Source organism: Miniopterus natalensis, chromosome 21 (genome assembly GCF_054644295.1).
Source record: "Miniopterus natalensis isolate mMinNat1 chromosome 21, mMinNat1.hap1, whole genome shotgun sequence".
NCBI lineage: Eukaryota > Metazoa > Chordata > Mammalia > Chiroptera > Miniopteridae > Miniopterus > Miniopterus natalensis.
This window is the reverse complement of record NC_142101.1, coordinates 12,894,657-12,919,330: the sequence shown is the minus strand read 5'-3', so window position 1 is coordinate 12,919,330 and position 24,674 is coordinate 12,894,657. Positions and strand designations below refer to the sequence as shown.

The window sequence follows — 24,674 nt, the reverse complement described above, 5'->3', positions numbered from 1 at the left end:
TCTCACTTTAGAGACGCGTTCATTCCCCGCTCCCCACTGGTGCTCATCATAGTAGCCCGTCCCCACTGAAGAGGGGACAGTGATCCAAGCAGAGCTTGTCACCAGTCTTAATCCAAGATTTCTCTACCTGGAGCTTACAGAAAACAATCTGTGATATCAATTTACAAAAGCTGGAACAATGGAAATCTGGAGAAACCATGAAGACAGACTGCAGTAACAAAGAAGAAAGCCAAAAATACGATGGGGTAACTCCTGGTCAACCAGAATCGCTGGCTGTTCTCACCCTGAGATCCGAGAGCAGCTGCCCCGGGTCCAGTAGCTCTCACTTTGATTCCAGAAGCTGTACTCGAGTCCTTCTTAAAAGCTAACTTCCGTTTCCATCAGTGTCACCAAAATCATGTGGTCTGACATACAGACCTAGACAACTAGCTTGAGTACAAAGGGGGTCCAGTTCCACTGAGACTGAGGAATTACACGTTTGGAATAGCTGGCGACTTGCACAGTTACCTCAACTGCCATTAACGCCCCTTATCTCTATAGAGGCAAAAAACACAGTAATAGTCAAATAAATGCTCACAAAGCAATGATATTGACAAAACTGAAGTGTTGAGTAGAAAGCTGCACCATCACGCAACAGTTCAAACTACTGTCTGTCTGACTACTGTCTGTCTGATGGCACACGAAATAACTAAACTGAGGGAAAGAAATGGTATTTAATGACACATAAGTGAAATCCTTTAATAAGAGTTTCTGTACTCGGAAGTAAATAGGTCAATTTTCTTGTGGCCTGTCAGAAGAAAAATGATGGGATCTAAAGCTTATAGAAGGAGAGCGGAAAACACTTGTTGCAATATTTCAAGTCTTATATTGATATTATTTATAATTTTGTCCCGTGTGTTCTTTTTATGGTTGAAAATCTGCGGAAAAATTCTATTTATCAGTAAGTATAAATTTGTATGAATATACTGCACACTCTGGTCTGGAAACATAATATTTAAGGTGCCTATTAGTTGCACCAAATGAATTAAGCTGTCAGCTTATTATCTGGAGCTCACAAGAGAAAGCTAGTCAGAAATTTAAGTCTGGGAATCAGCAGCACACAGCAGGTAAACTCAGGGCTGGATAATGTTGGGGAAGAGAAAAGGGGGGAAAGGACTGAGAGATATAGCCAATAGAATAAGGGGGGAACCAAGAGAGCTTAACTTTCAAGGCCAGGATGGTCAACTGTGCCAAATGCTGGTATAAGGCCAGAGGCAACCAGTTTTTAGGGAAAAGGCACTTTATCTCCAGAGCTGTTAATGATTTTCCAGCTAACGAAGTCACAGCGACTCAGGGAGAAGCAGACCCTGAACAAGGTAGCTACAGGACCTGGTTTCAGGCGCCTCCACCCACAGAGGCCCCTGCGGGGTGAAGGAGAGAGCCACGCCTACATCTGCCCCTGCGTTCAAGGGGAATGGCATTTAAAACACACACTACTTTGTCCCGCACAGCATCAAGCATCCACAAGACGTCAGATGAAACCCTACCTGGGTAGTGACTGCAGCAACACAGAATTTAAAAAGCAGTTTAAGGCCCAGCCGGGGGCAGCTCAGCGGTTGAGCATAGACCTAGGATCCAGGAGATCGCCATTCGATTCCCGGTCGGGGCACATGCCCGGGTTGCGGGCTCGATCCCCAGTCGGGGGCGTGCAGGAGGCAGCCGATCAATGACTCTCTCATCACTGATGTTTCTACCTCTCTCTCCCCCTCTCTCTGAAATCAATATATATTTTTAAAAATAAAATAAAAAATTTAAAAAGCAGTTTAAGAAGCAGAAAACTGGTAGCCAGGCCTTCCTTCACTCAAACCCAATCCCAACCACAATTATAATTCTAGGTATAATTCAGGCTAAACGTCCAGCAGAGCCATAAGTCAGTTCTTCTTAGATGGAAAGGTCACCATCGAAACATTCTCTGCAGCTACCGGCTGCGGTGAAATAGACACTCCACGTATTTGCTAGCTGGCATGAAAACTGGTACAACACTTTTGGAAAGCATTTGGCAATATGACTCAAGCGCTTTTAAAACTGTTTCTATTTCTTCAGAGATCTAATACTATTTCTGGAAATCTAAAGGAATTAGTCTGCAATTAGGAAGGGGAAAAAAACCCTTTGGGTTCATGAAAGCATTACTCATTATACAAAATCACTGTAAACCATGTAAATAGCCATTCAAAAGGAAATAGGTAAATTACAGTGAAATATGCAACTAATAAAATTCTAAGCAGTTTTTTTGAAAGCACAGAAAATGCAAAACGTATCATGTGAACAAGGCAAAAAATGCACAGAGTATAATCAAATGCGTATATAAACACACAAAAATAAAAGGAGGAAATATTTTTTTTAAAGATGGTGCAACTGCAACGAGAAATGAAAAGCAAGCTGACGACAGAGTTACTCTGGTTGAGCAAGACAAGAATGTATAAATTCAGGAAAGATCAAGGCCCAGGGTTCTCAAGGTAGAAGATCTACCAGAATACTGGGGGGAAGGGGAGAGTTCTTTAGTTAAAAATGGGAATAGAGATCTGCTGCCTGGCAGAAAGAAAGAAGAGGGAGCAAAAAGCCATCCCTCTGCATCAACTGCAAGTTCAAATGACACCTTGTACTGTTTTTTTCTCTTTTTCATTCGTGACTACTGCTTTTTATTCTAGATTGCCAATACCACAAATAACTCCAAATTATCCATGAAAAAGAAGAGCATGAACTTAAGTTACTGGTTGACTGATTTTGAGAAAGAGAGGAAGGGGGAGAGAGAGAGAAACATCAACCGGGGCTGCCTCCCGCACGCACCCCGACTGGGGGCCAAACCCTGACCAGGAATCAAACCCGCCACCTCTTGTTGGCCGTGACGATGCTCCAACCAACTGAGGCTCCCACAGCGGCCAGGGCCAGAGAGCATGAATTTAGAAAATTCTAAGCAGATGATCCAATGCCAACTGGCTTTAGACTTCTGATGGGGTTCCATTACAATTCTCCAATAACAATGTACCTTCCTATATATTTGTATTAAACTACGAGAAAATAATTGGCATTCTCTGTATACTCTACTGGAAGGATCAGCATGGAAAATGGCCCAAAAACAAACTGAAAAAGGGAGTTAAATCCTTTCTATATGATGAAGCATAATGTATATCATATCATATACAATTAACCATAATATAAAATACAAACTGTACCCTTTTAAAATCTTTAGAAAACATGTCTAAAATATTGCAGGCCAAACAAAATTCATTAAAAGTTCTAAACATAGTTAAAGTATGTTAACTTTACCTGACAAAACCACAAAAAGCAGTTTTTAAATCATTGTTCTTACCACTAAACAGAAAAAATAATTCCAAAAGAGGGCAACGTAACAGTGGCTGAGAATTCTGGCTCCACTCATGGGACTAGTGTGTGTTCCTCTCAGTCTTCTCATGTGGAACATCACGAAAGTACTTACCTGACAGGGTTGTTATGAAGATGAAATGAGTTAATTTATCTAAAGCATTTAGAAGACAGCCTAGACTAAGTTACCAAATGGGCATTAAAGGCTATTTAAGTTCTGGAGATAAACAGATGATAGATGCACAACAATGTTAACGTCCTTAATATCACAGACCTGGACACTTAAAAATGGTTTAAATGGCCCTGGCCAGTGTGGCTCAGTGGTTAGTCGCCCTGCACACCAAAGGGTCTCGGGTTCCATTCCCAGTCAAGGGCAGGTACCTGAGTTGAAGGTTCGATCCCCTGCCCTGGTCGGGGCTTGTGCAGGAGGCAACCAATCCAATCGACATGTCTCTCTTACAACAGTGTCTGTCTGTCTGTCTGTCTGTCTCTCTCCCCCCCTCTAAAAATCAATGGAAAAATATCCTTGAGGATTAATCCCCCAAAAAAATTGTTAAAATGGTAAGTTTAATGTTATATACATCACCCATTTGCTATTAAAACATTTTAAGTTCTCCTGGAAGAAAGTAAACTATCAGATTCCACATAAGGCTCTACACAAGTTTAGGATTCCTACAAAAATAATCTTCACAGTATGTTGTGCTGCGGTAAAGCTCTGATGTTCAAATTACTTAACTTGAATTTTCAGACAAACTGTACTTGTTGGAAGTTGGCAACCTCGCCCCTCTTACAATAACAAAATAAAATTAGTGCTCTAACCTGAAACAACTTGGAAACAGATCTATAAAACCCTTTCTCTGAGCGCAGCATTTTAGTGTACCTTCCACATCAGAACAGAAAGGCTTCACAGACCCTTAAGTGTAGCCAATTACAAAATGCAACGAAAATCTTTAAATGCCCGTTTTCAAATAAAGCCTTGCAAAATAGCTCGAAACCACCCCTCTCGGATTATCAAATGCGCGTGCGGTGCCAAGGGACAGAGAATACCGATTTACTACACCCTATACTGACCGACAATGTCTGCTGCATAGCAACAAGATCCTGCCGTGAGAAGCAGCACAGAACTCCCTTTCTGGATCTGCCAGGCCACGGTTAACCCCCTCGGGGCTGCGAAAGGATGAAAACCAAATTCGCACAGACTACTCCGAACGTCAGAAGTCTAGTGACGTGAATTCTAAAACTATAAAATCACAAGCCCCAATTCCAGCCTATTTACAACTTGAATGATCCATTTTGCCTCCACCCTCAATGTTTCTTTATGTACTAGCAAAAAACTGTTACTCAGTTTTGGGTACCCTTCTTTCAAAAACATGTGCAAGAGTTGCTGTTTTTAAAAATCCTAGGTAACAGCAAAACGCGTCTTTTGTTTCACAATTCCAAAATGAAATAATTTGATTCTTTCAGCTTATTTTCTAAAAATCATAATTTATAAGCAAGGACTATAATTTCCTAACAATTAAAATTTCCTCCCACTTAAAATTTGAGCTATTTTTATGAATTGCCTGTAGAGGTAACTAGTAAGCAGAAATCTACATCTAAGGAACAACAAAAAAGTTTGCGGTGATTCCTGCCATAACTTTAAATACTTTCATTGTTTTGGGACTTCCCCCTTTCTTTTGAGAAAGTTAAATGGCTGCCAAGCCCACCTAAGAAATAGATTAACTACAAAGAAAATCAATTTACACTGGTGATTCTCAACCTTTTGGAAAGTGAGAAGGCCCCTTAAAAATTCATTCATTTCTACTTTTAACATACGTTGTCTGAGAAAATGTGATTTAAATGCACTCTGAATTTACTAGCTTTTACATTAATCTGCGCATTACCATAACAGCAGCTATATACCCTGGAAAAATAACACATATGAAAGCTGGCATCTTTGGATTAAAGACAAAGCTTGGTGAGCACAGGGGTTCAAGTACTCTTTAAAACAATGGCACAGCTGGCTCCAGAGGCCACAGATTGGAAGTTATTAGACTACACGAAAAGTTCAGATCATTTAAAGACGTAGGGTAAAGCACTTACAGGTATGCAAGTGAGACAATGCTGGGTTCGGGTCCAGGTTCCATCACTCACTAGCCTCGTGTTCTCCAGCGGCAAGGGCATTAATGAGGATACCTACCCTGCAGAGCAGCTGTAAGGGTTAGAAGAATAGTGTGTAGAAGTATGCAGCACATTGAGTTTCATTCATTTACCTGTCACTCCAAGCCTCCTACAATCCAGCCCAATCTGCGGTATTTCCCATTACTTCCTACACGAACTCCAAGGGGAGAGTTGGGACAGTACTGGATGGAATCTTAAGGACGGAAAACGAAATTTGAGAAGCAACATTGAAAGGTAAAACAATTAGAGGCCATGTAAAGCATTAAGAGCAAGGTCTCTGGAATTATACAGGATTTGATTTGAACCTCAGCTGTCATTTACCAACCATGGGACTTGAGCAAAGTCACTTAAGCATTCTAAGCCTTGCTTTCCCCCCTATAAAACAGCAGTGATGACACCAATCTCATGGCTTAGTCTAATCCATTAAATGAAGTGACTCACATGGAGCCCTTAGCAATCAGCCTGGCCCCGTCTTTAAATGAGCAACAATAGCTAATATTTATCAACTGTCTACTTATTTTACATAAACAGAGAACATTAGAAGTTGTCGTATGTAACTGGCGAGCCCACTAAGTATATACCCAGCGTGAGCAAAGGTTACCCCAAGATTAGGCTTAGAGATACTGCAATCTATAGCCAGGGACTTGCACCCTGTGCCAGACATGTGTTGGATCTTCAGGACTGGGACCTCTGGATCAGTGAGGAAAATTTATCAGCTCTTTGGGACACAAAAGTTAATAATGAAAATATATTTAAAAACAATGAGGTAAGTGTATTTTAAATACTTCCATGAAACTAACAATGAAATACAATTTTTTTGAAAGTGGTGTGTTTTTTTTCCATTTCAGTTATGTTAAAATTCAAAAACTGGTATTTTTTTATCTTCAGGTAACTTAGAAATGGGCTTTTATCCACTAATTTCTCAGGGTAGATTGTCCTTTCTGAAACACTATTTATAAATTGTGGCTGAGTTACCAGGCTAACATCTAGATAAACAAACAGGTATTAAGTCTTTTGTAATAAAAGCCGGAAATAGCATGTGTGTCACCATTTTTCCGTATAAACATAAACGTTTTAAATACTGAACATACATCTCTAAAACTAACCTAAAAGAATATATTAAATGACATAGCAAATAAAGTTTTGAAAAAGAAAACCAACAGTAACCTCTCCTACTAGATGTTTAACAAATTATAAAGTTAGAGTAATTAAAAGAGCAAGGTACTAGCACAGAATTAGATAACTAATAAGTCCAGGAACAGAACTAAGTGTGGGAATCCAGTGCACAGTGAATGCTGCATTTCCAATCAATAGGAAAGGATGGATTACTGAACAAATGATGCGGACAAATGCCTATTTGCTATTTAAATACTAACCTCCCATCTTATTCCAACATAAATTTCAAGTGACTTAAATTTAAACATAAAACCATAAAAGTAACAAAGGAAAATGTAAGTGAACACGTGTAATTTTAGGTTGGAGAAAGTATGACACCAAAGGCAGAGCTGTAAACATAAAGGCTGAGAGGTTCGATAAGAAATTTTAAAACTTCTAAACCAAAACAAACAAGAACAGGTGACAAATTTACAAGATTTTTGCATCACGCCCCCAATGAACCACACCTCTAGATCCGTCCTTGTGTCGTCTCCTGCCACACTGACCTTGTGACTTGCTTTAGCCAAGACGACATAAAGGGACAGCACACAGAGGTTTGATAAGCGCTTGCACAGTGGGGCTCGATCTCACGGTAGGCTGCTATTACTAAGTGACAGACAGACAGACAGACACACCACGTGTACCTGACCAAGGAATAAACACATGTCTGAGTCCAGGTGAGACCAGCAGAACTGCCCGACCAGCTCAAACATGTTTTACTAGGTTCTGAGGTGTTTGTTACACTACAATAGATAACTGAGACAATATATCTGCACTCACTTATTTAATATATTATAAATCATTACAAAAACCCTCAACATCCCATTGAGAAAATAGACAAAGCACACGAGCAGGTGACTCACACAAAAAAAGAGATGGCCAAACACACGGGGAGGAATGTTCAACTCGACTAGCAATCAAAGAAATACAAATTAAAACAATGCGATAACACCTTCTGCCTATCAGATTGGCAAAGATTAAAAAGGCTGATAATGCCGAGTTGGCCAGAGTGTGGGGGAACTGGCACTTTCATCCACTGTTGCTAATTTGGTAATGTGTATCAAAAGCTGATAAAATTCCCTTTGATCTGGTAATTTCATTTATTATTCACTCAAATGTTTATTGTGCGCTCACAAAGGCCTGTGCTGGGAACTAGGAATACAGCCAGATGAGGCAGGACCTTAATAATTTGGGTTATTAATTTGGGCTTTATCCTAAGAGCGCTCAGATGCCATTGAAGGCTTTAGCAGGGGAATAACAATGTCTGATTTCCACTTTAAGATCATTCCAGCCGATGCGTGGAAAACCGAGGGCAAGAATGGAAAAGAGGAGACACCAATTGCGTAGGTGAGAGTGACAGTGGCCTGGACTTGAGGGGGGGCAGTGAGACGGACAGAAGTAAACGGAGGTCGACCTGACAGAACCTGCTGATAAAGTGAAAGAAAGGAAAAAATTAATACTTGATTTTCCTTCTAGGAATTGATCCTAAAATATATGTGCAGATATAAAACATCAAATATGTGCACAGAGACATATATCCAAAGATGTTCACAGTAGTGTTTTTTATAACGAACACAATGGAAAAAATCTAAAAGTCTATTGCTACAAGATTAAATTAAGGTCATACAAGGCATAGTGAAAATACTATGCAGTTACTTAAAACTATACAGATCTGTATTTAGTGACGAGAATTAGAAGTTACAAAATAATATAGTACAATTTCACCTTTACGTAGTAGGACCTCACTTTTACTTAAAACACTCATACACATATACAAGCACATTTATGGCTGTATATATGTATTATAAAAAGTCTAGAAAGCTACACATCAAAATATCAAAATTGTAGATGGTTTGATTTAACATCTTTATACTTTCCATATTTTCTAAAATCTACGCAAAGCCTGTACTGCTTTATAGTGGAAGGAAAAAGGTAATTTAACCACTGATGAGACATCTGAACAGTCATTGGTTCATTTTCTTAAAATACAATGATTAAAAGAAATAAACAAAGAAATAAAAATTCCAAGTTTTAAATGAAAACCTACAATTCATAAATCTTAAATGGTTAAAAATTGAACGGTCACAATTTCACTTGCAAGACTAGTCTAATATGAGGTGAGAATTTGGGAGAGGAGAGGAAGGGACATCTCAGGATTGCGGAACAAAGTAAGACACTCAAATATAGCCACTATTTAATCATGATTAAACCTGCACAGAAAGGTCCCTTCACTGCACCATAAAACCACCAATTTGGACTCCGTTGAGATTTGACCTAAAGAAACATTCGTTTTATTTCACTTATGTTCTGGGTTTCTTTATGAAGCTGCTTCCCTACCAAGTTGACACATAAAATGCAGATACCAAAAAAAGACCCAAAAAAAGGAGATTTGAGGACCTGGGGAGCACACTTAGTGATAGCCGTTTTCCCTTCATCTCATCAGATGTACTATTTGCCAAGACCAAGTGTTCCAGAAGGCTGTTCCCCCCGAGAAAGTGATGCGGGCCGTGTAAAGACGTCATCAAGGCTACCTCACTCTCCAAAGCCAAAACTTCCCTGGGATTTGAGATTTCTGAATCTCACCGCCCAGGCTAACGTTTCCTGAAGATTCTGCTGGATGTGCTCGCTGATTTTATCAGTGACTTTAGGCACCCTTACTCATAACAGGGCCCCAGAGATGTCGCCCCACCGTGAAGACAGCGCTCCTCCAAAACTTGTTCAGGCCTCTCACAGGCAGAGCTAGCAGTGTCTCCACTTCAGCAAGCCCTTCTGCCTGGCTCTGTCTTCGCTCTCTCTTCTTTAGAAAACATGAAGATGTTCATTTAAAATACGAATCCAAAGTCAGAAAAATGTCAGAAGCCACGTAAAGCATACGAGACCTTCTTCTGACTCTAGTTAGTAAGTGAAAATACTAGTCCAAGGACAGGGGAGTGCGAGTTCAGATATAATTCACACACCAAAAAATTCACCATTTTAAAGTATAAAAATCCAGTGGATTTTAGTATATTCCCAAGGTTGTGCAACTATTGCCACTGTTTAATTCCAGGACATTTTCACAACCCCAGAAAGCAAGCCCGTATGTACCCATAACGACATTCACTCCCATCCCTCCTTCCCTCTCCCTGGACCCTGGCAACCACTCACCTACTGTCTCTCTACAGATTTGCCTATTCTGGACATTTCCCATCAATGGAATCAGACAATACGTGGCCTTTTGTGTCTGACTTCCTTCCCTTACCATGTTTCCATCTATTCCTTCTGATGGACTACAGTTCGATTCTCCACTGATCAATCGATGGACATTTGGGTTGTTTCCACTTTTTGGCTATTACGAATAACGTTGCCATAAACATTTGTGAACAAATTTCTGGGTGGACGTATGTTTTCATTTCTCCTGGGTCCATACCTAGGAGTGGGACTGCTGGGTCAGACAGTAACTCTATGTTTAAGTTTTTGAGGAACTGCCAAACTGTTTCTAAAGCAGCTGTACCATTTTACAAGGCTCTTTATATTCTTAACATAAACCTAAGAGATGTCAGACTTTCGTAGAAGTAGGGGATTTATTCTTATCAAGCCCAATTTATGTGCCAAGTGTTATGCCACAGTTTAATATAATTTCTGATTTAATTTTCCCAACAACTCTGTAATGCAAAAGTTTATAACCATTTTACAGAAGAAATTCAAATCTCAAAAACTATAACTTAGTCAAAAATCAATTAGGAAATGTCAAAATAGGGTTCAAACTCAGGCTGACTTCAAAGCCTACACTCTTTACCTTCCACCATGCAAACTCTACACTTACTGCTACACATCAAAAACATTCTTTGGAAAAGTTACATGCTAATTAAACTTATTAGAAACGTTCTAAAACAAAAGCTTCCCCATGTACAGAAATTTCTAGAAAATACGGATCTCTTGTGTAAATCCACCCACTCACCTAAATCACCTAAGCATTATACAGATTAGCTTTTTCCATCAAAACTGTATGCACTGACCAGAAAAAAAGACACACCTGGAAATCTTCTGCTATGGACTGGAAGGTGCCCCCCCATTTATATGTTGAAGCCCTGTTCCCCAACAGTCACTTCATTTGGAGATAAGAGTTTTTAGGGGGTAATTAAGGTTAAATGAGATTATAAGGGTGGGATGTTAATCTGACAGCGTTGGTGACCTTGTAAAAAGAGGGAGATCTGTCTCTCTGCAATTAGAGGGTACACCGAGGAGGAGCCAAGGAGGCAGTCTGCAAGCCAGTGAAGAAAGCCCTGTGGAACCCACCCATCTGGCACGGTGGTCTCAGCCTTCCAGCCTCCAGACCTTGGAAAACAGAAGTTTCTGTGGTTTAAGCCACCCAGTCTATGGTGTTTTGTTATCGCACCCCAAGCTGACTAATACAGCTTCCTTCACGAGTATCGTGAACTATCCAATTTAATATTCATAGCAGCTTTATTTATAATTGCAAAAAATAGGAAAAAAGTATTGGTATTCTAAAGACTTGACAAGACTCAAGACAAAGCAGGCATTAAAATGGAATAGAAATAAGCTAAACCAACAGATAGGCATAAACTTACTGCTCAAAAATATTTACAAGTCCCATGATCAAAAAGAGTAAAAAAAACAGAATGATGGCCTTCTATTAATTCAGGGTCTAATGAGAAAAACCAAGAAAACATGGTACCCTCCAAAGGGCTTTGCAGTTACACAAACCTGAATGTGACTCTTTTTGGCCACTCCTTGGCTTTGTGTTTGAGTAAGAACCAAACTCTACACCTATTCCTGTGGCCAAGATGCTGTTCTTGTTTGTTTGTTTGAATTAAATAACTTTATTAACATGGTCTATATGGCAAACTCTATCTTACACCCCCTAATACGCAGCACAGCTTCTAGAACATTGCAGGTACTCCAAAAATTGTGGTTGTTACCATTAGTGAACAGATTCTGGAAAAGAACACTCTAGTCGAAGTCAAAAATTTACATGAGCACCTACTATTTGCCAAATATTTTGCTGGTACCATGATTACAAAAATGCAGTCCCTGCCCTCAAGGAGCTTACAATGAAGAGGGACTGACAGATCCAGGTAATTATAAAACAATGTAATAAATGCTATAGCAAAAAATATACAGAGTGCACAGGAACACTCGGGAATAGCTGGCAGATAAACCAGGGATGGCTTCCCAGGTCTGACAAACTTCCCTTTCTGTCTTCTATTCCAGAAAACATCATAAGCCCTTGTTTGGGGAAGCACCCACTGAGGTCCGGCCTCAATTCAGATTCTCTGTTCTTAACTTTTAGTTCCACTCAATTTCAAAGACAGGAAAGGGAAAGAGGGGGAGCAACTTTAAGTTGGCAGAGGAAGAGTTTAAGTATCCTTTACCTCCCCACAACCACATAAAAATCGAAATCACATCTTTCCAAATACTTCTTACACTCATGATAAACACTGGGTGTTTTACAAGTTATACAATCACCCCAGATCTAAGCTGTGAGTAGGATAAGTAACCAAAACCATCATCCGAAGCCTTGAGTAAACTTCAGCACATTTTCTCCACTGATCCACACTCACTCAAGATTTATCCACTTAATACCTACAATGCAAAACGATGCCTACATGCAAGGCAATGACAGTCTTAAAAAATACAAACTTGGTTCCTGCCCCTAAAATAAACCTCTGTGGGAAAATCACACATCCAACAGCTACAAGTATAAATGAAGACCCAGGGAAACACAGACAGTACTCTCTGTATCCTTTCATGGCCATCTCACTTGACACAACTATCCCGTAAAATAATGGAATTATCTCCACTTTTACCAGTTTGCTCAATTCATGAGTCAGCATACAAAACCTGGACCTCCTGAGCCTTGCTTGAACCACACTCTAAAACGTCCAGTGTATCTATCACTACCGTACACAAAGGTAACAAAAATCACAAGTATTTCAAAGGCTCTAAAAATACCCAAGAAAGGAAACGGTAATGGTCGATTTCCTCACCTATAAAATAAGAAGGCTGGACTAGATCTCAGATAATTAAATAAGTGGCATTCCAGCAAACACTGTCCAGTGCTTGTCAAACATTACTAACCACGGCCCTCTTTCCCACCAAGCCCAGAAATGCATCTACATCTGCATTAACATGGCAGCCACTACCAACTATAAGCAAAATGCAATGAACTTGCCATCCCTGAACTAGATGAGACCCAAAATGGTAAAGCTAACTAACCAAAAGTTTTATATAATTAAAGCTCAAAACAAGAGGAGTAACAGAATTATATAATACTTACAAGTATACAAAGCACCTTCTCTTCTATTACCATTTGACTCTCACTACCAGGTAAACAATTATCCTAATTTTTATGTATTTTAGACTATGAATCAGTAACATAAGGTGACTGGCTCAAGGTCATCCAGCCAGTAAGCCACTTGGATGAATCCTCACAACCCTACACCTTTTTACATGAGGAAGTCACCAAGTAGTGAGTGGAATCCTGGACTGTTTACTATTTAATATGGACCCAAGAATGTCAATCCAAAATCATCTGAGCTCTTCTCAGCCAAATGCAACTATATTAGATCAGACCAGCTCCTCTTTCTATTTAAAAAAACAAACAAGCAAACAAACAAGAAAAAAACTTGAGTAACTAACCACTTGATTTAAAAAAAAAAAGCAATTATTTAAAAGGCATACACTATAATAATATTTACATATGTGTACCTACCTCAATCACAGACCATCCTACACACCTTTTGAAACATTACATAAATGAAAAACAAACACAGAACCAAAAAAGTTGGATGTTACACTAAAAGTACCAGTTTGGATGGTCTCAACCCTTCCACTATTTTGTCTACAAAACACACTTTCTCATATTTTAAATTCTCATCTTTAAGCAAAGTATTAAGAAGTAACTCTATACACTGCTTTTAACTTGTGTAGAAGGCCTTTAAGATTGTTTCGGGAATGTAAAGTATTACTCAGTTCCCTTTGTATAGGACTACATTACATCATAGCAGGCACGCTATTCCTAAAATTAAAGTTATCTAAGAGATCTTATCCTAAATACTTAACATATTCATCACACCCTCTCTTCAGAACTCTGACCAACTTAAGCGGCATTCCTATTTCTGGATAGTCTTTAACAGAACTACTCCTTACTGTAACTAAAATAGATTCGATTTCATAGTATAACATTTATGTCCTACAGTGCTTGAAAGCATTACTGAGACTCAGTCAAATATTTATATAACCTGAAAAGCCCCATCATAAGCACCAAAATATCCCAAAGCTTTCTGCCACCAGCACAAGAACCTTTGAACCCCCAAATCAGACCATCTTACTTTTACAGGTATGGAAGGAAATGGGTACACACCTTACACAAACCACCTACCAAATAATCCAATGCCTTCCAAAGTGAAAAGCTGATCCTCTTTTCTGCTTTTAAATTATTCAAAATTAGCCTACAAAGAATTACTGTCGACTGCTTGAACAAACTTTTCAGACCTGTGGACCATGTTCTATATTTACGCTACTGGAAAGCATCAGTCTGATTCCTCCCTCTCTAATAGAGCAGGAAAAGAGCTAAAAAGTGCAAGTTACTTTTTATCAGAAAAGGCACTTTTAAGTGAAGACATAATTTACCTTCACTTAAAGGTGACAGATTTGACAAGGATACAGAACAGAGATCATGCACTTCACTGAACACCCAAAACTTTAACTTTTTTTTTTTGGTTCACAACGTCTGAGTCAGAAAACTACAATCATTTTACTTAAAACATCCCAGTTTCACCGCTTTACACTGTTTAGTGTTAAGTTTATCCAAAGTTTGGAAAAAACTGATGGCCTCTGATCTGCAAGACCCCTATGGCATTAAATCTTTAAAGGAGAAATCAACAATATAGTGTAGTACCAGTTCTAACATTACATGTATTTTATTATAGTTTCTAAGTTTTCAATGACATTAGTAACTTGATTAAAAAAAAACACAAAAAAAAACACACACAAAAAAACCTCCAATGGCTCAAGTTTTCCAAGCCATATATTGCAAAGATTATGTTTTTTGGTTTGTATGGCATCATCACATTTTAAAGTGATCCATTACATTTGAAAATAACTCGTGTGAAATCACGAAGGAAAAGGGTCACTTATAGAGAAACAGCATTTAACACAGTTTTTCAGGCCACCGCAATCAAGATCTGTAACTTGGAATATGAGAAAAACATTCATTCAAGTCCACAGTAAACTGAAGTATACGGCTCAATCACAAAAAAAACTTATTTTTAAAAAATGGGAAAGCGTTCGACCGTGATAGGAAAAGAAAACAGAAATCTAAAGTTTAAAGGGGAAACTACTTAATTTGCGAAAAGAATTTCAATGACATGACATTTTCCTGCCAAAGCCAAGGAATTTGTAGATTATATCATTCAAATCTCATTGTATTACACTATAAAGGTCTTGGCAACGGTTGGCCATTAATCTTTAACACAAAGGAGATTCAAATCCAAATGAACTGTAAGACTATCTCTTCCAGGACCCAGAAATGGAGTAATTTACTTTATATCCTCAATTGTTTCACCCAAAAGGAAGGCCTACAGTATAACGCAGAATGGATCGGCCTTCAGTCTACCAAGTCCCATTTCTCACGAAGTCCTGCACCAACAAACCCCAAAAGAGGTGGTTATGGACACACCACAGGCTTAGGAAAGGCTGGGGGGGGGGGGCCTCCAATGAATGACACACCACACCAGGGATTCTTCCCTAACACAATTGGAGAAACAAAAAAGAAAAATGTCACACCATATGTTTCCTCGTAGCAAGGAAAAAGCTCGATTACGACGGTGCGTTCCAATCTTGCCTTTGGGGCGGAAAAAAAAATTAAGCTTGTTTTATTGATCACGGAGGGAAAGGGGGAAGCTGCTGCTGCTGCTGCTGCAATGCAACACGGGCTGCTACAGAGCAAGGAGAGAAAGGGTTTTTGCAAACAAATCCCCCCCCCCGCCCGCGTTTACGCACCGCAAACAACTAACTTATCCCTCGGTCTCCCCCTGCGCGCCCCTCCTCAACCCAACCCGGGCTCCCCCTTCCCTGCCCACCCGGGAATCGCCCCCTTCGGACCCCCTCCCCGGCCACTACCGGGGCACTTCCTACCCGCGGAGATGCCAGATCGCTCAAACTTTTCCCCCTTTTTCAATTAAACACGAGAGTCGTGCCATCGGAGCGCACGGGGGTTTTCACGGGCAGACGGGGAAATACCTGCTCCCGAGCGGCACGCGCGCCCCGGGTCTCGAACCCCCTCCCTGGCGCCCAGGGCCGGCCGGCGAGGCCGGGGGAGGGCGCGGGGCGCCGAGGGCGCGAGGAAGGGAAACCCCGGGCGCCGACGGGTGTCGGAGGGGAAACGGGGGCCCGTCGGAAGGAGGCCCTGCCCCCCACCCCCCGACGCGAGGGGCTGGGGAGCGTCGCTAGAAAGAAAGAGGAATGGGAAGGGACAAAAGGGGGAGGGGGAGCAGACCGAGGACCCCGGAGCCGCGCCGGGGAGGGAGGGAAGGCGGGTCCGGGGACAGCGGGGTCGCGGCGCCCGCGGCACAATGGCCCGCCCGGCCCCCGCCCCGCGCCCGCGCGCCCCTCACCTCATGGTGCCGGCGGCGCCGAGGCTTCCCCAGCAGCCGGGAGACGCGGGAGGCGCCGAGCCCAGGGGGGCCGTCCTCCAGGGGCGGGGACGCGGCGGGGAGACGCGAGACGAGCGGCCGGCGGCTGGCGGGGCGGCCGGGCGGCTACACCATCTCCGCGCACAAAGCCGAGGCGCCGGCCCGGAGGGCGAGGGACGAGGGCGCGAGAAAGGCTGCGAGGGGGCGGAGAGGCCGAGCGCCCGGCGGTCCCGCGGCCGCCGCCGCCGCCGCCGCCTGGTCCTCCGCCGCCGCCTCCGGGAGCTTCCTCGGCCGCCCTCCCAGGGGTGCCCGCCGGGGCCGCGCGCCCGCCGCCCAGGCCGTGTGCAACCGGCAGCTGCGGCAGCCGCGGGAGGAGAGTCGGCACCGCCGCCGCCAGGAGCCCGGGAGGAGGCGGGGCGCGCGGCGGAGGAGCACGCAGGCGCCGCCTCCCCTCCCTCCCCCCTCCCCGGGGGCGAGGGGGCGGCGCGGGGGGAGGGGCGGCGGGGGGCCGGGCTCCCCAGCAGCCGTCGGCGGGGCCCCGCGCAACTGCGGAGAGCGGGAGGGGCGGGAGCGAGCCGGGCGGCGCGGGGTGGTCAGGCTCTTTGTTGCTTCCCCACCCCGCCCCCTCCAGCCCCCGGGATTGGGGCTGCACCCCGCCCGCCCCCCGCCTCCGCCGGGGGTTCCTCGCCCGGGGTTGTCCTTGGCCGTGCGCCCCCTCCCCGCCGCCTCCGCTCCCCCCGAGGCCGGGGGACCTCCGGGGCCTCCCCCGCGGCCGGGCCGCCGGGACCTCCGCGGCGCATGGATCTCAGGGCACCCGCGTGGGGAGCCGGGATGCGTGACTGGGCACCGGGCCGGGGGCCCCCCGCGCGCTCGGGGCTTGTCCTCAGCTCGCCCTGTTGCTATCTCGGGGCCGGGCCCGGGGCCGGCGCGTCGGTGGGCATCCCGGCCGCCCCGCCGCGCCGCCGTGCCCAGCCTTTGCTGCGGGATGGGGGGCGGGCGCGGGCGTAGCCGCGAAATGAAACATGGTCGGCATTGTTCGCGGCGCTCCCTCCGCGCCCGAGGACTCCCTGCGCGCCGCCCCGAGGAGCCGCCGGGCCCGCCGGGCGCGGGGATGACCTCATCCCCGGAGCCGCGGGGAAGCGCGACGCGGCCGCGGGAGGCGCGCGGCCGGCGAAACCCCTTTCCCGCGTCACGAGCGGACGGGGGAATTCCTGCCGCGGGGCGGGGAGGGACGCGGGCTGACGGTAGCGGCTGTAGCTCCACCATCACGCGCGTTCCGTCTCGGAATCGCCTCCTTTAAAAGGCATAGAAGATGCCAACCGCTGGCGGAGCGCATCCGATTCAAGTGGGATGGGGGAGGGCGCAGGGGGTGTCCGGGGGGCCCTGAGCGCACCCAGTCTGAAAGCGCATCCAATAATCAAATAAAAAATTAAACTGGAACCCATTTCGGGCCTCTCCTAATCCTGAGACAGGAAGGGGCTGTGTTTTCTATTAAAAAGACGGCCAGGCGGGAAGAGGTCTGTTGCTAACCGGATTTTTACGACTGGAAGATCTAACCCCAAATGGAAGGCCTACGACCATGACTCCGGGGGAGGGGAAACGTGTTCAAAAGTTTCGGTGCTTTGCTTGAAGATGGGGGCACCGGCTGGCATGATAGATGGGACGACGGTTGGGATCGTTTATACTTCCAAGAGCAAGCTGCAGCCCTGCCTGGTCAACGCCTGATGCGTGGCCCAGTTTTAACTATAAAAAGCTTCCTGAAGTTATTTTCTCCTTGGAACCTGCAGCCTCGAACCAACAGGCCCCCTAGAAGCAGCGACCTGGCGCTTGGGCGCAGAACCAGGGTGGCCTCGGGTCCTGGAAAACGCACGGCGCCTCTGCAACGCCGTGTACTTAACGCTAATTTCCACCCACACGTCTAATTGCGGCTTAACCACCGCGCGGTATTTTTTATTCAAGGAGCTCCAGGCCCTGCGGAGAAAACGGCCTTGCCACTCAAAATGTCCTTGCTGCCCTGTGGCGAGTGGAGACGGGGAGGTACAGACTTCAAGGACTGGATGAGTTAGCGCAACGGGCACTGGAGAACCGCCTAACTACCCTGAGGTCCATTGTCTTCTCATGGATACTGTAATTTGTGTACTTCAAACACACGCACCTCCAATGTTATTCCCCAAATAAACCAAAGAACATTTGCTGTGGAGGCTTTTTTTTTTCTTCCCCTTCTTGGAAAAGCAATAATAAGACATATGGCACCATCTTGGGAAAAGTATTATTAATAAGACATGGTTGACCACAAAGAATTCTCACCAATTTGCCCTCCGTCCATTCATAGCAATACAGTAAATCCAGCGAAGCTTATGTTTCAGGGAAAAGTCTTACAAAGGGCCAAAAGGGGTGGGGATTTTGCTGTAATGACTCCAACTATCTCCTGCCAGAGACAAGAGGCAAGGGTAAAAATTCCTTACAGATGACTCCATAACCTACTTCTCATTTGTGAAAGTTAATCCATCCTGCGCTAAATAAGTGATATATCACATCATCTTTATCCTAACAGCAAATGTTCCAGTGGTACGTGTACCAAATTAAGCAATCCACGTGGAAAAATGCTGTCCTTATTTTCTATGTTTATTAAAAATGTACCAGCCAAGAATTTTGGCCGCCTCCAACCATTTCCAGCCTTCTGGATGGCAGCCCGCCAGCTCACAAGTTGGTCATACCATTGCCTTTGAATTTAGATATTGCCATGGGTGGCCTGACCTCCAAAGTTCCTTCTGCGGAAGGGCAATTTGTTGCCTGAGACAAAATGTTATTGCTTCTTGTCCGTATTTGGTTTTAACAATCAAAGAGAGGTCAAGAGGGAAACTTGAGCAAAGAAATCACAGGCTTATTCTGGTCACAAAGGAAACTTTGTGGAATGTGTTACCATATAGAATAAAAGAATTTTAGAGATGGAAGGAATTTTAAGGCCAACCCACTCATTGTTCAGAAAACGAAAGTGAGGCCCAGGGAGGTTAGGTAAATTACCCACAGTCCCATTGTGGTGGAATTGAAACTTGAACCCGGAATTTCCAATGATTGGCCCATTGCTCTTTCTACAACCTCATACAACCTTTTTTATGGCATAAGTAAGAGTGGATTAGAGGAGTAACAATGAAAGCTGATTCTCTTCTCATAAACCCTGTTTAATAATTAGCTGAGATTGTGTTGGCTTGGTGAGAATCCTTTGAACTTTTTCTCAGAACAGTTGCCGAGTCGGAAGCCCTCATGTAGGTACCCAGATGTTTGAAAGGGGGAAAAAGGAATAAATGAATGAGTGAATGAATGACTGCTCTAATCTAAAGTGAAGAAGAACTATTCATCAAAAGAAATAGACTCTCACTCGGCCAGCGTGGCTCAGCGGTTGAGCATCAACCTAGGATCCGGGAGGTCATGGTTCGATTCCCAGTCAGGGCACATGCCCGGGTTGCAGGCTCGATCCCCAGTTGGGGACCTGCAGGAGGCAGCCGATCAATGACTCTCTCACCATTGATGTTTCTGTCTCTCCCTCTCCCTCCCTCTCTCTGAAATCAATAAACATATATATATATTTTAAAAAGAAATAGACTCTCTTAACACTAAGTATATGGACCTGAACTTTTTGTCCTAGAACAGCACCCCAGTTTAATATCCCAGAAGGGGGACTGCTCCAGTCCCTAGGCATGCACAGCCATTGCAAGTGGGCCTACACATCTGCCAGCAGTGTGCACTCCGGCGCGGATGAAACAAAACGTGTTTGTGGCGGAGAGGGTTTTGCTTCAGGAGTGTTGTGAGTCTGGCTGGGAGGGTTCGCTCAGAACATGCCTTGTTTAAATTCGTCTGATAGCATCAGTGTGGGCTTGGCCTCCATTTATGGGCATGAGGAGGATGTGTGACTAATGGTACTCAGCAGTCAGAAAATCACTGCTAAGGATTGTAGGCACAGTCTCCCGTCACCCAAAAACAGGGCTCTCCCTTGGAAAATCAGGACTTAAGGTGAGGAAGAGGGAAGGTAGCTTGGAGTATATATGATTGTGCATTTTCTATTTATATGGAACAGTATCGTGTATATTTTGTTGGCAATCAGTATAATTTTGTTTGTCTCTCCGAGAATGGGGGAAAAAAAATAATGCAGAACATGACATTCCAGTGGGATTCAAGATATGTTTATTATTCATCTTCCAGCGCTAGCTGCCCATCTATAATCTCGGTTCGGAAATATTATCAGGAGACAGACATGAGAGGAAACTATTTGCCTCTCTGCCATTTGCATTTTTCTTCCATTTGTCATTTTTCTCCCTTCCAAATTAGGATTTATCCAGTTAATTTCATTTCCTCTTCCCCAGGGTCTCTTTTCTTAGTGCTACACTGTTTAAATTTTCCAGAAGATTCCCAAAGCCCGCCCAATATTGGAATAACAAGAATTGATAGAGGCTAGATCTATAAAAGGCAATGCATTATCCCCACGAAGCTCAGTCGTGGCTGCCATATAAAGAATACGGCAGGTGGGCTTTGTTTCTCAATGAAAATCAAATCACGGTGCTTTAGAAATTAGATTGAAAAGAAGAATCACCCTAATTTAATTCTGAACTCTTATCGCTTATAAAATCTACCTGGTAGCTTGGGAATTAAAACTGGTGGTTGCCCTCTTTCTTGCATTGAGTTGATTTACTTGTCCCATTTACTGTAATCAAACTTGAGAACACCAGTCCATTATCTTATGGGCATTATGATCAGGTGACAGCTCACCTTGGAGTATTTCCTCAAAGGAGATCAGGAGAAAAATTAATAAAGATAATTTTCTGGCTAATCACAGTAGAGAGGAAAGTTATTACCACTAGGATGTATCCTGGACAAGCTGTCTACAATGAATTCACACTGCTTAACACTGTGCCTTTGCTAGCTTTTGTCCACCTTTCGGGTAAGTTCCAAAGCTCATTAAAAAATCCCAATTATCTTGCTCTTTGAAACTCTTGCTAAGCACGGTGACATGGCCAAATTCCAGTTTGAGAAATTATCTTTGAATCTTCGTTTTCTGAATTTAATATCAAAATTCCATCTCTACTGAAGTCTTAGTAAAGTCGAAAGGAAAGAGCAGTTATCAGAAAACATAATCTCCTTGTGTGTCATTGGTCTCAATACATTCATTTGGCCTCACTTATCATTGATACCAACTTACGATGAAGTCGAATGGCGATGCTGAGTGGCCAAATACTGAGTCACAAATGAATTGAAATGAAAATCAAAAGTTAAGGCAGTTAAGGGCAGAATTTAGTCTCATTTCCCAACTCCTCTGTGCAGTGCTCAGACCTCCTTAGATGGAAACTGACACAGGCAGGCTTCACATTGAGAAAAGGAGTGTCCTTGGGTCACAGGAATGTAAGAGACGAATGGAGCTGACTAGCTAGCCAATAATGATATCTGCTAACCTCCTAGGCACTTACATACATTAACTCAATTAATCCCCACAACATTCCTAGGAAGTGGGTACCATTACGGTCATCCCTGCTATACATGTAGCTCACGAAGGTGAGGCACAGAAAGGTTAAGAAACTTGCTCAAAGCCGCACAGCTAGTAAATGAGAAAAGCAGAAAGACCAGTTCCACAAGTCACATGCAACCTCTGTACCAGGTGGCCTCTTCTATTTCACTTTACTTCCTCTGATGAAAAAGAGAAAGAAAAGCCCTGGCCAGTGTGGCTCGGTTGGTTGAAGCATTTGTCCAGTACATCAAAAAGGTGACGGGTTTGATTCCCGGTCAGGGCAAGTGCTGGAGGCAGCCAATCAATGTTTCTCTCTCACATCGATGTTTCTCTCTCCCTTCCTCTCTCTAAAATCAATTTTTTAAAAAAATCTTTAGCCTGGCTGACGTGGCTCAGCAGTTGAGCATCAACCTATGATCTAGGAGATCCGGGTTTGATTCCTGGTCAGGGCACATGCCCAGGTTTCAGGCTCAATCCCCAGTAGGGACGTGCAGGAGGCAGCCGATCAATGACTCTCACCATTGATGTTTCTCTCTCTCTCCCTCTCCTTTCCTCTCTTTGAAATCAATAAAGATATATATCTGTATATTTTAATCTTTAAAAAAAAATGGAAAGAAAAAACTCAAGGTCCACTTGGGAAATGGAACTAGCATAGTTAGAAACAAAAGAAACAAAATGCTCTCAAGTCACTTAACCCCTGATTCTGCCACAGGAGGCCACAGCAAGAGCTATATAAATAAACCCCTCCCTTAGGCAGAGATTTGTATCTCCAGTGCAAATGTACCTTGGGCAATGTGGGGACTCAATAAATGACGTACAGTGTGTTTTTAAAGGTGTTTCAGAGCCCGGCTGGGTGCGGCTCAGCGGTTGAGCATCGACCTAGGATCCAGGAGATGGGGGTTCGATTCCCGGTCAGGTTACACGCCCGGGTTGCTGGCTCGATCCCCAGCTGGAGGCATGCAAGAGGCAGCCGATCAATGACTCTCTCACTATTGATGTTTCTGTCTCTCTCTTTCCCTCTCCTTTCCTCTCTCTGAAATCAATAAAAATATGTTTAAAAAAAAAAAAAGCTGTTTCCAAGAAGGGTCTACATTCTCTTTCTTAATGTTCTAGTTAGTATCAGAGAGACTAGATAAAGAATGCCATACCCCTTAGGTGACTCGATTGTTATCTTGAGCTTTGGTTGTTTGCAAAGCAGTTGGGCATAAAAGTCTTAGTCTAGGGCCCTGGCAAGGCAGCTCAGTTTATTAGGGCATTGTCCTGATACACTAAGATTTCAGGTTTGATCTCTAGTCAGGGCACATACAAGAATCAACCAATGAATGCATAAGTAAGTGAACAATAAATCGATGTTTCTCTCTCTCTCTCTCTCCCCCGACTCTAAAATCAATCAATAAATAAAAAATAAATTAAGTCATAGCCTAGCAAGAAACTTACCAAATAAAATCTTTGAAAAAGAGCCATCTGTTTGTTTATGTTCTTGTGAAAGATTATTTTGGGACTTAAGTACTCATTGAAATTTTTCTCATCCGTGGATAGAGCTGTAATATTTCAGGAAAAGGCCTGACTAGAGCCATCTTACCTTAGCTTCCCATTCAGGCTTTCTTGTCTAACTCAGGCGGCCTTTCATATCTGCCATGTTTCTCATCATTACTTTTTCTTTAAATACTTTGTTTTGTGTGGTTTTTATAACGTTGCCTTCACTGAGCAGCTCATCGTATTTGATTTTATTCAGTGTCTCTCACTTGCGAATGATACTTCCCTTCAAAACTTCAGTCTGGTCGCTTCCTTCCTAATCGTTACTTTATTTTCTCTCCTGTTACTAAGAAGATGGTGACACCGATTCACTTTATTTGAGCTACTTACAGCTCTGGGCCTCTGTTGAGTGTCAAGCCTGGTTTGGCTTTCTTTTCCTGCCAAATGATGCCCAAATTAAGTTAAGGAACAATCCGTAAGAAGGCTGGTCTGTCCCAAGCACTGAACAGTCTGTTTAATTTTGAGAGTTGATGTAACTGGCTAAACTCAGAGTTTATGTCAAGGTTGACTCAATGGATGCTTTGTAGAGCAGCTCTTTTCTAAGACTGCATGGGAGGAATACAAGGAAGAATTTAAAGCAATCAAGGGGGTGAGCATAGATGCGTAAAAGTTACCGACAAGGGGCAATTTGGCCTCTTGGTAAAGGAGCCAGGCGTGAATTAGGATGAAACCCATATTTCGCTCCAATTTGAGAAAAACACTGAGGTCATCCCTCCGAAGGGTTTGAGAAGGTCATTCCTCTCAAAGGAGGGAAGAGGGGAGAAGCAGGTGTTCTTGGAGGTCTCAGAGCAATATCAAGTAACTGCAGGAGAGACAGAGTTTATCAGAGATCTGCCAAGGCTACAAGAAGGAAACTGAGGACTCAAGATACTTAGGTCTGACTGGAAGTGGGCACCTGAGTCAGGAAGGGGGAAGAATCCGAGCAAATGGGGGGGAGACCTTTACAAATATCGGAGTGCAGTGATCCTGAAGGGGCCCTGGAAATCAACATATACATGCCCTCACTGGAGGACCCCTTAATTTTTTTTCATTAGGGTCCCAAACCACCCTCCTCAGAGTAGATGCCTGAAATTCTCTCATTAAGGCTGACTGTATTCTCGTCCTTGCCACAGGGCAAGAGGCCTATATTAATTATCCTTCTTCAAAAGGTTGTAATGGACAGAAAGCCAGCTTGAACTAAGGAAAATATTTCTCATGTAATGAAGCCTCAGGAAAGGCAGGGGTGACCGGCATCTCAAATGGTCAAGGCTCTCTCTCTGGTCTTGCATTTTTACATCTTTGAGCTTCGTTTTCTCAGCTTGGCCTCTTCACAAAGCTGTAACCACAGCTGC

The 24,674-nt window shown here is 43.5% G+C and overlaps 1 protein-coding gene across 5 annotated transcripts in view; it reads right to left on the bottom strand.

The window, feature by feature from the left end:
- ENAH (ENAH actin regulator) overlaps positions 1 to 24,674 on the bottom strand; it is a 167,659-nt gene that overhangs the window by 68,794 nt on the left and 74,191 nt on the right. The window contains exons 1-2 of one of the 5 annotated variants that reach the window (XM_087828919.1): positions 16,293 to 16,537; positions 5,443 to 5,551 (exon numbers count right to left, since the gene is read on the bottom strand). The exons of 2 other annotated variants lie outside the window; for them this stretch is intronic. In XM_087828919.1, coding sequence (XP_087685045.1) covers positions 5,443 to 5,486 — 44 coding nt within the window. In that variant the 5' untranslated portion in view covers positions 5,487 to 5,551; positions 16,293 to 16,537. Of the gene's footprint in view, positions 1 to 5,442; positions 5,552 to 16,292; positions 16,538 to 24,674 lie in introns of those variants that run through there. 2 more of the 5 variants (XM_087828918.1, XM_087828921.1) reach the window with 2 other exon arrangements.